This window comes from Geotrypetes seraphini, chromosome 10 (genome assembly GCF_902459505.1).
Source record: "Geotrypetes seraphini chromosome 10, aGeoSer1.1, whole genome shotgun sequence".
In the NCBI taxonomy this organism is placed as follows: Eukaryota; Metazoa; Chordata; class Amphibia; order Gymnophiona; family Dermophiidae; genus Geotrypetes; species Geotrypetes seraphini.
This window is the reverse complement of record NC_047093.1, coordinates 51,925,334-51,940,949: the sequence shown is the minus strand read 5'-3', so window position 1 is coordinate 51,940,949 and position 15,616 is coordinate 51,925,334. Positions and strand designations below refer to the sequence as shown.

Here is a 15,616-nt window from a genome sequence, read left to right as displayed (position 1 = left end):
GCAGAAGCTCAGCAGATCTAATGAGTAGTACTTCTCAGTTCTCATAATATATATATACATATATACAAAGTATACCCAATACCATTAACAGCCTCTCTCTTGACGCCAATCGTCATCACCCAACATCACAAAAATCCAGTGGCTAATCATTAGTAGCAAAATCTAAATTTGTGAGTTTCCATTAGCAAATAACTTTGCAAGACTCACCGTTTTTTGTGCCAAAGCTCAGAGAGCAATTTCTGATAGCTCTTGCACAGAGCTGGCTTCTTGTCTGTGCGCACGAGCCCTCCACACTCCAGGAAAAACTGTGTCAGAGGAGGGCTATAGAGGAATAGAAATACCAGTAATAAATTATCTCTCTCAACCTCTTCAAGATAAGTTTAGCGATATTAAACTCAAAAGAGCCACAGTAGACAGGAATCTTTCACCCACTCAATCTCATGTACAGAAAGAGCTATGAACTGCAGGGAGACAGAAATTTCACCCATCTCTGCCTGTCCCCAATGGAATCTAACCCATGCCTTCTAATATTAATTTGATTCCATCCCTACCCATCTCCAAAGTCACTTACTCACTCACAGCCCTCCATTTCCTCATGATCTAAACATCCTCCTGTGTTTTTAGGAGGTTTTTTGGATGGTATTCACCATTCAAGCAAAGAGTGTTTCAAGCATCAATCTAGTATTCCAGTTGCCTCTCGGTACATTCCAAGCCTCATCCTGACACATCAGTTGCCTCACTCAGTGCATTCCAAGCCTTATTCTGGCATCACCAGAGATTTCTGACTACACTTCTACAAGAATCCCATGGTAACTTCTTCCATCCTTGCAAGAATCTGCGAGCCCCATTCCCATGCAGCTCTCTACTAAAAACCTCCTCAACTCTGCAGCCCCAAAATACTTTCTTTCCAAAACCTCTGCCCTCAAACACCAGAACCTATATGATAAAAAATATCAAGGCCACAGCCTTCTATTGTACTACACTGTTATAACTGTGAAGCAGCTCTGGAATTTGTTACTAGATGATGTGGGAACAGCAGTTAGCTTAGCTGGGTTTTAAAAAGATTGATTTATTTACTGCCTTTCTGAAGGAGTTCACTCAAGATGGAGTACAGCAAGAATAAGTCAAACAAAAGCAATAGACAATTAAAAAGAAAAGGACTTTCCATCCAAGAATTTGTCCAAAACATTTAAGGGAGACCTTGAGAAAGCCACTGCTTATCCTTGAGGCTAAGTAGAATAGAATCTTGCTAATTTTTGGAATTCTGTCAGATACTTGTGACCTGGATTGGCCATGGTTAGAAACAGGATGTTGGGCTACATGGAACTTTGGTCTGATCCAGTATGGCAATTCTTTTAAAAGATTATGGTGTCATGTTAGAAGACAAAACTCATCACCCACCAGTTTGATAGTGCCTGGAGAGCTGCACTCATGTAACAAGAGTTCCCAATATTCTTCATGCCTGTGAGGCCTGCATAGAGAGAAACATTTCCACTTAACATTTCTTCACCTTTCCCCTTCATTCAGCACACAACAACAATTTGAAAAAATAGAGTTAGCTTTAGGATATCCCAGAAACAAAGCCACTGGGTTTAGAGGACAGGGAGGGTACATAGGCTGTTAGTGACCTACACCGTACTAGCTGCCTCTAAGATTACCTCGTGGTTTCAGGTCATCATCCTCTGACTCAGATTCCCCATCATCAGCCACAGCGATAGGAACCGTCTTTGCTGTGTAAGTAGGTGGTCCAGAGTCCTAGGCAATGAGGCAAAATGTTCATCGGCAGGATCACATGGTAAGAAGGGCCACTTTTTCATATACATGACCCTAGCCACTCACCCTGCTCTCACTTCAGCACAATCATGTCTACAGCACTCATGCACCAGAGAATAAGTCACATCATCTAATATCATGGCTTCTCTTTTGAGACACACCTGCTCAGCGAGCCTGGGGGACTGCATTAGAGCATGTGACAACTGCCTGGGCTCCAGGAAGACTTCCTTCTCACATGAATAGCACCATAGACGAAAGGTGGTCAGGTTCACAGTCAAGTTATGTTTCTTCAGCTAAGGAACGAGAAAAAACTGACTTGTAAGCACCCAGTCTTGTAAGCACTGACTTGTAAGCACCCAGGCTCCAGGGATAGAAGGGATACACACAGAGTGCATATAGGCTAAACCCCCAAGATGTTATCTTGATGGCAAAGATTTCTAGGCACAGAATAGCCTGCCAGTAACACATTTAACTTCAGAATTTCCACAGGGACTGATGTACTCTTGGGCACAGTTTGATACCAGTGAAAGTGAGTGCCAGAAATCATGCATTAGAAAAAGGCTCACCTGTGCATGTAATGTGCTGTGATCAGCATATGACTCCCCACAGCCCACATAAGGACATCCATCCTATAGAGAATGAAACAGGGAAGTCACAGCTAGAGACGTTCCATAAAAATACTTGGTGATGGTCAAGTTGAAAAAGGAAATCTGTACATTAGATTTTAGTACATGAACCTCCCAGTTCTGGCTCATGTGATGTCAGCTACATCTCATTCTACCTGGTGAACCTACCACCAAATCACATTACAGAGATATGGGAGATACCAAGCTTGATCACTATACTACATCTCCAAAGAATGAGGCTCTCACCCACCTGAAGACAAGCCCAAAGATTTGGTCCTCCAGCATTACATGATTGGCAAGTCCCCTGTATTAAAAGACAAACAGAAGAATTTATTTTCAGACACTACCACTACTCCTAAATGTGACATAAACTCCCTGCCCCCCCTTCTTCTCTTCCTCAATCCACAGCCCAAAAAAGAACATAAGAACATAAGAAATGCCTCTGCTGGGTCAGACCCGAGGTCCATCGTGCCCAGCAGTCCGCTCACGCGGCGGCCCAACAGGTCCAGGACCTATGCAGTAATCTTCTATCTATACCCCTCTATCCCCATTTCCAGTAGGAATTTGTCCAATCCTTTCTTGAACCCCAGTACCGTACTCTGCCTTATAACGTCCTCTGGAAGCGCATTCCAGGTGTCCACCACACGTTGGGTAAAGAAGAACTTCCTAGCATTTGTTTTGAATCTGTCCCCTTTCAACTTTTCCGAATGCCCTCTTGTTCTCTTATTTTTCGAAAGTTCGAAGAATCTGTCCCTCTCTACTCTCTCTATGCCCTTCATGATCTTGTAAGTCTCTATCATATCCCCTCTAAGTCTCCTCTTCTCCAGGGAAAAGAGACCCAGCTTCTCCAATCTCTCAGAATATGACAGGTTTTCCATACCTATTATCAGACGTGTTGCTCTCCTTTGAACCCTCTCGACTAACGCCATATCCTTCTTAAGATACGGCGACCAATACTGGACGCAGTACTCCAAATGCGGGCGCACCATCGCCCGATACAACGGCAGGATAACTTCTTTCGTTCTGGCTGTAATACCCTTTTTGATTATACCAAGCATTCTATTCGCTCTCTTAGCGGCCGCTGCACACTGTGCCGACGGCTTCATTGTCATGTCCACCATTACCCCCAAGTCCCTTTCCTGGGTACTCTTATTCAATAACATCCCTCCCATTGTATAGTTGTACCTCGAGTTTCTGCTCCCCACATGTAATACTTTACATTTTTCAATGTTGAAAGGCTCAGTAGCTTGATCCCATCAAGACCCCACATACAAGCAACAAAGGAGCCAAGAACCTGAAATTCATTAGTAGTCCTCCATCCTGCAACCTTACCTTTGATTTCAGCAAAAGATCACTCTTGGTAACTTCCCCTATGCAGCCCAGGTGAGGACATGAAGCCACAGGCTCGCTCATCATGGTTTCAGCTCACCTGAGATCAAAAAGAGAAAGGCATGAAGACAGGGAGGGGCCCTGTACAGGAAGAAAAGGCTAACAGAGCAGTGGGCAGAGAACCAGGGATATTAGGGTTCAGATTAGAGGTCTGCATGGGAACGGGGATCGCGGGAATCCCCCCTAACCCACAGAACTTCCATGGGGACCCCCCTCTGGCCCACGGGACTCCCATGGGGACCCCCCTCTAGCCAACGTGATTCCCACGGGATGGAAGGCTTTGGAAGCAGGGTTCGTCCATATAATATAATGGACATGTCAGCCTTAGTAAAAGAGGGGGTTTATAAGTGAATTACATTACATTACATTACATTACATTACGGATTTCTATTCCGCCTGTGCCTTGCGGTTCTAGGCGGATTACAATATAGAAAATATCTGGGGCATTCCAGTAGAATTACATTTCAGGATAGGAGTAAGTTACAGGAACAGTGAAGAGTTATGATATTACAATTTCACAGAAGATATTACCTGAACAGAATTACCTGAACAGAAAACAAAAAAAGGGTTCCACCAAAGAGATTCCACAAGGAAAACAGCAGCGCAAACACAAAAGAAACTGGAATTGATGAGCCTGTCAGAAGTAATTGTTGCTTTTTATGAGGACGGGCGGGGGATGGAGGTAATTCCTTGCGGGGACGGAGAGGATCCTTGTGGGGACGGAGAGGAACCTGGCGGGGATGGGTGGGATTTCTGTGCCCGCGCAACTCTCTATTTCATATCTCACTGTGGCTCAAGATGATCTTGTCACTTAATGCTTAAACGCTTTTGGTACAAACCTAACCTATAAGTCATCTGGGAACAAGAATAGACATCCTACTGTATGCACCTGAATGTATTTCGCAAGGTATGAACTAAATAAATAACCCAGCCTACCTCTTCCCCGTTATCTGTAGAGTACAAGGGGACCTTCTTCTCACCCGCTCCTCTCTCTGATGCGCTGTTGCCCCCCACCCATAGCGCTGTAGGCTATTGCCGCCCCGGCTCGGTTTAACGCACCATTCACATCCTTCCCCCCGAAGCGTCGCTACCCGGTAGAACCATCAATGACGTCATCCGTCAGCGCAGACAGCGACGCGCGGTAGTGACGACAGAGGAGACTGAGCTAAGGGAGTCTCGGTGCTGGAGGCCCAGCGGTGGCAGATGTCAGCGAGTAAAAACTTCCGGCGGCGGAGGCCGCGCTCCTCGGACGACGAGGAGGAAGAACAGGATAAAGTGGCGGCGCAGGAGATCAGGTGGGAGCGGGCAGGCACCTAGATCACGTTAGTGTCATGGTACGGTTCAGATGGCAGCGGTTATGCGGGGCTCTTAGCGTAAGTGTTAAACATATTGAAGTCCAGGACAGAAATTTGGAAGGTGTCCTAAAGCCCACCAGCAGATTGTATCTCCTTCAGCTTCATGCGGGTTTTGAGCCTTTTGTGGTATGAAGGTCCAGAGCAATCATCCCGTTTGCAGTCACCTAACGCCAGCCCTTGCCTATTGGGGGAGAGCATAAGAAAAGCCATACCATGTTAGACGAATTCCAGCAGCCTGCCTCTGACAGTGGCAGGTCTGAATTACAGTTCTCTGGCTTATCCTAAGAGTAGATCTCTTTCCAGGGGTGTGCTATAGCCTATGGTTCTCCCAAGAAGGGCATACACGAGGGGCAAAAACAAAGGTGGTAAATGTAATCCTTTGTTTCCACAGATTAAAACTGGAGGAAGCAAAAGAACTTCAGAGCCTAAGGCGTAGGCAGAATGGGGTGAGGTGAGTTTCAGAGTCAGGGTAAATGATCCTGGAGACTGTCATGCTATGTGTCCCTTCAAGTAAAAGTCGTCACATCTGTGATATCTGGATGACCCTGCAAAGATCGTTCTACAGGGGTGTTGTAGTATAAAGTCCTTTTTAGGTTTTTCCCCCTTTTTTTCTTTGTATATGAAGGTGGCTATCCCCAGGGAATCCATACAGCTTCTCATGCACTGAATTCCTGTTTTATCTTGATAGTGCTGCAGCTTTGCTAGTGGGGGAGAAATTGCCAGAGGAGACAACACTGACAGTGAGTACCATGGATGACACTTTACTACATTTCCTCTGGAGGGAAATTATAGTCTCAGGAAGGGGTGAGCTGCAAAGAAATATATCTGAAGACTGTGAACATGATTAGGGAATGACATTTATTCAAATACATTAGCCCAGTGAAGTGGGATCAGCATACTGAGAGAAGATGGTTGCAAAGTGAAGCTGGAGGACTAGTGTACAGAGGTGTGGCAGGTTCAGATTAAGTGTAGTATGATGACTTGGAAGCATTGTATGCTAGGAAGACAGTATCCAAAATAGACCTCTATCTTTTTTTGTTATGAGATGAAATGCAGGGATTAGTGGAAAAGTTGTTTCTTAGCTGGCTTTTCACACTGAAAGAAGCAATTTCCTACCTTTCCAAAGGCATCATATCACAGACAGCTACAATAGAGGGAGTTAAGTACAATTTCTCTTTACTCATTTTCCTTAATGAATAAAGGTCAGAGCCTTCTTTCTCCTTCTGAAATTCTGTAAAGGAATTATTAACCAGAAGTTGGGAAGATAAGCAATCTGTGAAACCAAATATATAAGCAGTGAATAAGCTGCTGCTATCTTTGCAGGATGATCCATTCAAAATCAAGAGTGGAGGAATGGTGGATATGAAGAAACTGAAGGATCGTAACAAGGAAAGGTGGGTGCCAGTATCCTGGGGTCAGTTATCATGCAGTCTAAAGGGGGGTTTTGATGGGAGAATGGAGCACAGGGTCAGCTTGAGATAGGGATCTAATAATCAAAAGCATGTATATGGTCAGCAGCAGATGATGAATTATATAAACATTATTTGTTTTTAATTGCTGGAACTTTTACAGATAACATTTGGTCACATATGTGGCCAGAGTTATGTGCTGTAAAATGGAGTGGTCCTATTTTACAGTGAAATTTAGCTGCTTTGTTTAATATTCTGAATGTGGAAACAGCAGAATTATCTATTCAAAATTAAGCCAGTATTTGTTAGCTTTACACTTGAGCATATAGCTCAGATAAATATTTGCTTAACATTAAATAGATAAGCTATGTTTAAAATTGTGTGTTATCATGGTGCTGAATATCAACATTGTCTTTTCATTGTCACTGTAAAATGCTTTAAATTTTCCACTCTAGAGAACATAAAACCCACATTAGGTTGATTGTGTGCTTTTGTACAGTCAGTCTTGGATCTATCTGGTGCTATGGTTCTATAAAACCCTTTATAGCAAAAATATAATTCTTATACTGTACAATGCACACTTATTCAGATGCTTTGATTGATTCATGGTTGAAATCCCCTTTGTGTTTTCTACTCAGGCTTGGTGAAGAGGAGGACCTGAATCTAGGAACATCATTTTCAGCAGAGACCAATAGACGCGATGAAGATGCTGACATGTAGGGTTTTATAGTTATGAAAGGGGGGGAGGATACATGGTAGTATTTTGTTCTTGTGCTTATTATTGCATGGAAGACCACATAGCAGTTGTCTTTAATGGGACATGTCTCCAACAGTTTTTTCTTAGTTGTGTTTAGCCTTCAGCTCTTGTTCAATTGTCTAATAGGTGTACTGATGTTTTAGAGCACGATGCGATATTCACAATGCTGCCTTTTCCTAAATAAGGCACTTGTGTGAGTTCTGGGATTTGTTCTATACTGCAGGTCCTGGATTGCTAGGGTTTTGTATTTGAGTTTAGAATCAGTTGACAGCTTTTCTGTTCTTATGAGCATTTCCTGACTTGACAACTCTGAATGGTTGCTGATGGGTACTAACTGAAGTATGTAGAAATGAAAAAATGCTGTATTGAAAGGGATTGTTTGTTTGTTTTTATGTCATTTTATTGCTGTTTATGCTTCTAAGTTGTAAGCTGCACTGAACTTTGGAAGTGGAGGCATATAAGGCTTTTGAAATAAATACATAATAATCAGTGACCCTAATGAATAAATAAAGTTACTGACACAGTTTTATCCCTCTTCCCTAGTAATTTTATAGGATCTCAATTTATATAATGATCTTGAACCACTTGGTTATCCTTGGCTATTGTTTGTAGTCAACATTTTTGCTTTTAGACTTTACATTAAAATTAGGACTATAAAACATTCAGAAGGGAGCTAATAGGTTTGTGAAGATGAAGCTCGTCTCACTGGTTGGATGGCTATAAATGGGGGCAATCTTATTAGGTATGTCCCAAACCAGGGGGTATTGTGAGAATGTGGCTATGGCATTGCTCTTAAAAAGGAGCCCAAAATTGGAGGAAAGGGATCTTCTGTCCTTATCGGTTATATATAGAAATAAAACAAAAGCTAATCAAAAAAATTATTAAGTTAGTCCAATAAAAAAGTTATCATCTTATTTTCTTTTTTTAATGTTTTGTTTTATTTCTATATATAACCTTTAAAAGTGGACTAACACTGCTACCATGCCTTTTTACTGTTCTTATTGGAAATGGTGTGGGGGGAAGGGGGAGGCTGGAGGCTGACATAGCTAGTTCAAATACTGAAGGTTCTCTCCTTATGCTGGCTATAGGATGAAGTACATAGAGACTGAGTTGAAGAAAAGGAAGGGGATTGTGGAGAATGAAGAAAGGAAGGTAAAGCTGAAGAATGCAGAGGACTGTCTGTACGAGTTACCTGACAGCATCAACGTCTCATCTGCTAAAAAGACTGAAGAGATGCTTTCTAATCAGATGCTTAGTGGCATTCCCGAGGTGGACCTGGGAATTGAGTATGTATGTCCCTTCTACTTTGGGAGTATTACTTCTTTCAAAGAGAACCCTTCTGTCTCCAGGCAAAGTCCTTTTCACTTCTATGTGAATATTCAGGTTCAGAAACCCAATTAGGAGGGCTTTTCTGTTTTGGTAATACTCATTTTAATTTGTTTTGATTAATGTCTGTGTGATTTGTTACCCATATTTGGCTATTTTAGCAATTGTACATCGCCTAGAACTTGGAATAGGCAATTAATCAAATTATATAATAAACTTGGACTCTCAATATTCCTTATAATTTTACTTCTAACAGAAGGGATATCAAATAGACTGCCTCAGATTTGGTAGATGACTCATGGCCTATAGTCAGGAGGGTAGTTTGGGGGCTGTCTTCATCGGCATCTTATTTTTATTATTATTTTCACAGTGCCAAAATAAAGAATATTATTTCTACAGAAGATGCTAAAGCCAGGCTGCTGGCAGAACAGCAAAACAAGAAGAAAGCCAGTGAAACTTCTTTTGTTCCCACTAACATGGCAGTGAACTATGTGCAGCACAACCGCTGTGAGTCTTTCGTCCAGGGGAGCTCATAGGGAAACTGCTAGAGAGGAATTGTCTGATGCATTTTCCATGCAGCATAGGATCCTTAACCTTTATCTTATGAAAGCCAATTGGTACAAGAGATTAATTCCAGGTCTTAGGAAGTGAAAGACATATTCTCTTGAAAGTACCCACTTTTCTGATCCAGACACAAATTATATATTTGAAAAGAAGTAAATGTCCTGATGGTGGGTGCAGCCCCTTGACCTTATGATTTACGACCAGAGAGAAAGGTTTGCAGGGAGCCACCTCCTCATGACAGGTTTTGAAGAAGATGGGAGAGTCATCTCTCCTATGCATGTTTCTTTATTCTGAATATTTGCTTTTCTTCTTCTTTCTCATAGTTTACCATGAAGAACTAAATCTGCCAGTAAATAAACGTCATAGAGAGGAGCCAAAGGCCAAACCACTTCGGGTGGGAGACACAGATAAGCCAGAACCTGAGCGTAAGTACAGAACAGAAAGCATACAAGTACAACATGTTTCCTAACATATTCTAGAGTCTCAGGTCTCTGTCTCTCCATGTGCTACTTTGAAGCGGAACACTTATAGTCTGTATTCACTGTTTGCATGTTGTATCTAGCCTCATCTGCAGTTAGCCATCCAGTGAGTTAAATGCTTTCTCTCTGACACCCAACACATGGGCATTTCAGATTTAGTTGGATCAAAGACACTTGGGCCTCCTTTTACAAAACTGTGATAGTAGTTTCTAGCGCGTGAAGCTGCGCTGAATGGCTTGCGCTGCTCCTGACGCTCATTGAGTTCCTATGAACATCGGGAGTAGCGCAGGCCATTCAGTGCAGCTCCCCGCGCTAAAAACTGCTATCGCAGTTTCGTAAAAGAGGGGGTTGGTCTCGTGTTTGAAAATGAGGATCTAAACTTGTTGTAAATCACAGAATTATCAATCTCATCTTCCATCTAAACAATCAATGGTAGATATTCAGGAGCAAATAAAAGCTCTTGAGAATTCCAGGGAGATGCATACCTGCCACTTGTGGCCACCTAAGCTCTGCTTTTCTGGTTTTTTTTCTTTCTTTTATTATTGAAACTTTGAGTATGACTAAAAAGAGAAAAGAATCCATCTAGGAAAAAAAAGAGGAATCCAAAATCCACACCACAATGAGACTATTTTCCATAACCCAACTATTAACAACTCATAACAATAAACAAATCTCCTATCCCACTGTTAAGGTCCATATGGTATATGCTAAACAATAACATTAACCAACAGAAATGGACCAAATGGCCCACTCCATACCACCACTGCCGATCTCTCACTTTCAAACTTCCAAATTCATAGCATTAGAAGAACTCCTATCCAGCAATAAAAAAAAAATACCTCACAAAGTTTATGGGACATATTTGTGATGGAAAATTCATTCAGGATTTAGCCAGCCACTCCAAACTAGTCAGGGGGATCTCTTTTGAAAAATTTTGCTACTGTACACCTAGTGATCAAAAGCAAGCTTTGAATCGGTTTGCCTGTAGGCTTAGGAACAGATTTGGGGAAGTTGTCCTCAAGAATGAAAGAGGTCATTTGGAGGGGGAGATTGAGAAAAGTTAAATCATTAGGGTAGTTGGCTGGATCATCTGCCAGAAAAGCTGAATAGTGGGACAGGATCACCACATGTGATTGAAGTCTTCCACAAATAAAGGAAACGGAATCCAATTTGCTGAGCTGTAAAGTACACTTTCAGTAAAATCTTTTTTTTTTTTTTAATCACTAAATTTTTATTGAAAATAAACATATAGACCAGGGATAGGGAACTCTGGTCCTCGAGAGCCGTATTCCAGTCGGGTTTTCAGGAATTCCCCAATGAATATGCATTGAAAGCAGTGCATGCAAATAGATCTCATGCATATTCATTGGGGAAATCCTAAAAACCCGACTGGAATATGGCTCTCGAGGACCGGAGTTCCCTACCCCTGATATATTATTTGCACAACAAGACCAACACTGATCATACTAGACCTGTGGTCTCAAACTCAAACCCTTTGCAGGGCCACATTTTGGATTTGTAAGTACTTGGAAGGCCGCAGGAAAAATAGTTAAGAACATAAGCAGTGCCTCCGCTGGGTCAGACCACAGGTCCATCTTGCCCAGCAGTCCGCTCCCGCGGCGGCCCGAACAGGTCAACTTTGCAGGAGGTAAGAACCTACAAATCCAAAATGTGGATTATCTGAAATTATCAGAATCAATTAAGGAAATATTTATAAACTATAGTTTATAAATCTTTCCTTAATTGCTTCTGATAATTTCAGCTATACACAGCTTAAAGCAGTGCAACATGCAGAAAGTGAAAAACTATCAAAGTATCAACTGCAAGAGACAAGATTTTGGACCAACTATTTTGAGGCCCTCGGCATTATAAAGAATGATTCTTTATGGAAAACTTGTGCCTAAAGTGTCCGACGGTCACGTCCGCAACTGCCTTCAGAGCTCACCTCCTCCAGCACCGGACACACGCACAAGCTGCACTGCCTCTAGTGATTACCTTACATTCTGCAACTTTTCCGTCTCACTGCTGTAACCTTACGCAAGCGCTTTCCTGCGTCTTTACGTGATTGTGAGGTGGAGTGGAGAGGACAGACACAGGAAAGTGCTTGCGTGAGGTTACAGCAGTGAGATGGGCAGTGTTTCAGAACATGACCGCTGGACACTTAAGGCACAAGTTTTCCATAAAGAATCATTCTTTTTAATACCGAGGGCCTCAAAATAGTACCTGGCGGGCCGCAAGTTTGAGACCACTGTACTAGACACAGGAATCCTCCAAGAAATAAATCTAAAACTCATCCCACACGACAGCATTATATAGTACAAAATAGATAGATATACCCTGAACTAACATAACAAAATAGTCCCGCCACAAATAATGCTTTGTCCAGCACTTTCAATCCCCCCCCCCCCCATCCCACAAATGAGCCACTCATGAACCATAAAAACATCATCTATTCAGTTACATTCAGTAAAATCTTAATCTGGTTTGCATTTTTGGTTTCTGCAGGGTCTCCTCCCAGTCGCAAACGTCCAGCTAATGAGAAGGCAACCGATGACTATCACTATGAGAAATTCAAGAAGATGAACCGGCGTTACTAATCCTTAAGTTTATTCTGTGAAACATGATAGGATGTATAAATAATGTGGGAAAAGGCCAACTGCTTCAGGCAAATGTTAATTTCTTTAGATATGATATTGTGGTTTCTTAAATGTTATACTTATTGCAAAATGCCCATTTTAATTTTTTTTTTTTTTAAATAAAACCTCTGTTTAAGTTGACTTTCTTCTATTTTCGGTGTTTTGGACAAGACCTAAGGAAACAGTGCTTGTCCTAAAATGTACCGTAATTTTCACTCCATAAGATGTATCTGACCATAAGACGCACCCTAGATTTAGAGGAGGAAAACAAGAAAAAAAACATTCTGAACCAAATTCTCCTGCCAGGTTCTGCTCCCAACCCCACACTCCTTGCCAAGCTCTGCACCCTGTTCCCCCCCTCTGCTAGGCTCTGTACCCTGTCCCCCCTCTGGTAGTCTAGTGGTAGGCCGGGACAGGGCACAGGACGGGCAGGTACAGGGTTAGATCCAGCTGTCTGCTCATCTCCTACCTACAGCAGCACCTGTTTAATTATATTTTACTCTGCTGTTATCCATTTTGGATATTTTACAGAAAAGTGGTCTATATTATTATAACATTAGCAAATTCAATCATGTTTCCCCGCTTCTGTCAAAACTTCACTGGCTTCTAGTGATTTCTAGGATTCACTTTAAATGTACCTGCCTAATTTTCAAGATCCTACATGGCATTCTTCTTCCCCTAATCCAACTTGCCTGGAATTCTTTGAGACCTGACACTACCAGATCCGCTCACATACTCAAACTATCTTTCCCCTCGTTAAAAGGTGTCATGTATGCAGGTAAATTAGGGAAATCCCTTTTCTTCAAATTCACTGTACTTTGGAATAACCTCCCTGCCCCGCTGCGGAACCTAGGCTCATTCCAATTATTCCGAAAGCATCTGAAAACCTGGCTTTTCTCCAAAATGTAAAGCTATCTATTTAAAATGTAAAGCTAGCTATCCTCTTCATAACCTCTAATTTCTTATTATGTCCTTCCCTCATTTATTGAATTACCTGTAAACCGTGTCGAGCTCTATCTTTATGGAGATGATGCGGTATACAAACTTAAGGTTTAGTTTAGTTTATATTAAATCATCTCAGATTTTACACTTTTTTTATGACTAAGGATCCTCTGTATCTAGTCCATCCATGATTAAATTTAATTTTTTGCCTCACTGAAACCTCTGTGGTCCACCAAAGGATCCCAAGAAGAGATTGGGGCCTATGGTCACCATTTCTGGCCCAAACCACACACTCTACCTCTTTTGTATATTTATATCCATCAAACATACAAATTCGTATAGTGATCTTCCCTCAATGGTTGCCCTTGCAGCTCATGCGGAAGGATCTTAAAACATTGGAAAGGTTATCTCAATTTTGTTGGAATAGATGGAAACCTCGGCTTCGATATTCCTTTCTGGTGGGCACTTGGTCTCAGGGAGGTCTTGGTATCCCTAATTTCAGTTTATATAATTGGGCTTGTTTGTTGAGGCATTTAAAGGATTGGGTTTTGAGAGAACAACAGTTTACCCCTCTGTCTCTGGAAGAGGCGTGTTAACGCTCCATATTCTTCGTATGCTTTGTTGCATTTGTCAGGGAAAGCCATGCCTAGTGGCTTGGGGAGGAGCATTCTGTTAAAATCGTTGCGGAATGTCTGGGGTTTTCAAACTGGAGGGTGATCCCTGAGTTTCTAACCAGTTGCCCTTGTGAGGTAACCCTTCCTTTGAACCTGGGATGGATAATCCTACTTTCTTAGTGTGGGGAAAGCAGGGAATTACTTTGGTAGAGCATCTGTTGGATGATACGGGTAAATTATACCCATTGGCTGTTTTAGCACCCTAGTTGGGCACTAGTCGGGGGGAATACATATGCTGTCAAGTTAAACATAATATAGCATCCCACCCGGCAGACAAACTGAGACACAGTCTGGGGCATACCTTTGCACCTTTTTTTCTGGGAGTGACGCTTAGTAACACATCGGTGTCATCTTTGTATGGAGTGCTGTGTCCTCAAGAGAAGTAAAGATATTCAGTCCATTAAGTCTATCTGGACAGGGGAACTTGGGTTATCCTTGGACTCCTGGGATCTTTTGAGCACTGTCAGAGGCATGCCGTGCTTAATTGCAGGGGTGATATTGAGGTACTGTTATCCAGAGCTTATTTTACCCAAGTGCAGTTGCATAAAATAGGTGGCATTGAGTCTCAAATGCTATAGGGAGCCTAATACTTTCTCATTCCTTTTGAGACTGTTGACTTGCTCAACAATTTTGGGTCACAATCCGTTATTTGCAGCACCTCTTGGGGAAACAAATACAGGGTACAGTGGCGCACATGGTATTGGATCTACCCAGAGCATTTCGAGGACTGCCCAGAGAGGCACGTAAATGCATTTTGCAATCCTGGACGTCTGCTGACCTACCATCTTTTTGGAAGTGGACGAACCAACTGCATACCTTGGTGACCTGGGAGGCACGGATGGTGGAGGGGCATCCAGGGTGCCAAAGAAAATATTTGCTCATTTGGAAGGTTTATTTATAATCTCTACCCCCGCAGGGATGACCAGATGGGCCATTTGGCCTTTATCTGCCATCATATTTCTAATATATTAGGCTGATTTGTTGAAGAGATGTACAGTTACCTTATTGGCTGTAATTGCAGTTTCTGGGAGGATTTGTCATATCTGAGGGCCATAAGAGTTCAAGTTCTCTGGACTTTTTTCTGGGGAATTTTGTTTATATATGCCTCCTGTCTTCTCCTGGACTGATATCGGGTAGGGGAGGAGGCTGTGGGAAAACAGGGGGGGGGGGGTTTACATTATGTCATTATGAAAAAAATTTTGATGACCTGGAATTTTGTTTCTTTTTCTGATTCTATCTGTCTGTATTTTGTTGGCAGTGCTTACTATGGTGTTACTGCTGCTATGTTGTCATCAATAAAAACAGTTTAAACATAAACAACACCGATTGTTCCCAATCCTTTAGCATCTACACTATAACCCCTCAGCAAGTTCAACCAGCCCACAACAGTAATTTTACTCACCCCAGCCAGTCCCCAAACACTTTTGCTGCTCTAGGCAGTGCCTGCTCTCCTGCCCTGTCAACCTGAATAGTTTGTACATGCTGCACTTCCCAGATTGGGGTTACTGTCCCTCAGAACAGCTTCCCAGCCCTGGTCCTAAAGCCCTAACATCTTGTGGCGGGGCCAGGGATAAGCCTAGCGCTGGCAACCCGGCTCCCGCCCCAGGCGTAGGACGGAGCGCTCCCAGGAGGACTCCCACTGGATAATCAGTAGAATAATTAGTAGACTGCTTTTTGGGTAAAGTT

At 42.4% G+C, this 15,616-nt stretch overlaps 2 protein-coding genes across 4 annotated transcripts in view; one reads left to right on the top strand and one right to left on the bottom strand.

The window, feature by feature from the left end:
* Nucleotides 1-4,894, bottom strand: part of USP20 (ubiquitin specific peptidase 20) — a 33,037-nt gene extending 28,143 nt beyond the window's left edge. Inside the window, exons 1-8 of one of the 3 annotated variants that reach the window (XR_004540798.1) lie at nucleotides 4,725-4,875; nucleotides 3,732-3,828; nucleotides 2,650-2,703; nucleotides 2,340-2,402; nucleotides 1,935-2,066; nucleotides 1,659-1,755; nucleotides 1,402-1,471; nucleotides 208-321 (exon numbers count right to left, since the gene is read on the bottom strand). Coding sequence is in view for 2 of the 3 variants with exons in the window: in XM_033960232.1 (XP_033816123.1) it covers nucleotides 208-321; nucleotides 1,402-1,471; nucleotides 1,659-1,755; nucleotides 1,935-2,066; nucleotides 2,340-2,402; nucleotides 2,650-2,703; nucleotides 3,732-3,815 (614 nt within the window). In the remaining variant the exon portion in view is untranslated. Of the gene's footprint in view, nucleotides 1-207; nucleotides 322-1,401; nucleotides 1,472-1,658; nucleotides 1,756-1,934; nucleotides 2,067-2,339; nucleotides 2,403-2,649; nucleotides 2,704-3,731; nucleotides 3,829-4,724 lie in introns of all 3 variants that reach the window. The other 2 variants (XM_033960232.1, XM_033960231.1) reach the window with 2 other exon arrangements.
* A 16-nt stretch (nucleotides 4,895-4,910) lies between these two features.
* Nucleotides 4,911-13,006, top strand: C10H9orf78 (chromosome 10 C9orf78 homolog). Its single transcript, XM_033960233.1, has 9 exons — nucleotides 4,911-5,083; nucleotides 5,535-5,594; nucleotides 5,832-5,883; nucleotides 6,467-6,537; nucleotides 7,191-7,268; nucleotides 8,398-8,595; nucleotides 9,006-9,142; nucleotides 9,523-9,624; nucleotides 12,184-13,006. The coding sequence occupies exons 1-9, from the start codon at nucleotides 4,992-4,994 to the stop codon at nucleotides 12,273-12,275; spliced, it is 882 nt and encodes a 293-aa protein (XP_033816124.1). The 5' UTR covers nucleotides 4,911-4,991; the 3' UTR covers nucleotides 12,276-13,006.
* The last annotated feature ends 2,610 nt before the right edge of the window (nucleotides 13,007-15,616 follow it).

Excerpts from the sequence above, each read along its gene's own strand:
- C10H9orf78 (XM_033960233.1), top strand. The coding sequence starts at position 4,992 with ATGTCAGCGAGTAAAAACTTCCGGCGGCGGAGGCCGCGCTCCTCGGAC. Across the intron at positions 5,084-5,534 it reads GTGGCGGCGCAGGAGATCAG|ATTAAAACTGGAGGAAGCAA; the intron begins GTGGGAGCGGGC and ends TTGTTTCCACAG. Across the intron at positions 9,625-12,183 it reads AGATAAGCCAGAACCTGAGC|GGTCTCCTCCCAGTCGCAAA; the intron begins GTAAGTACAGAA and ends TGGTTTCTGCAG.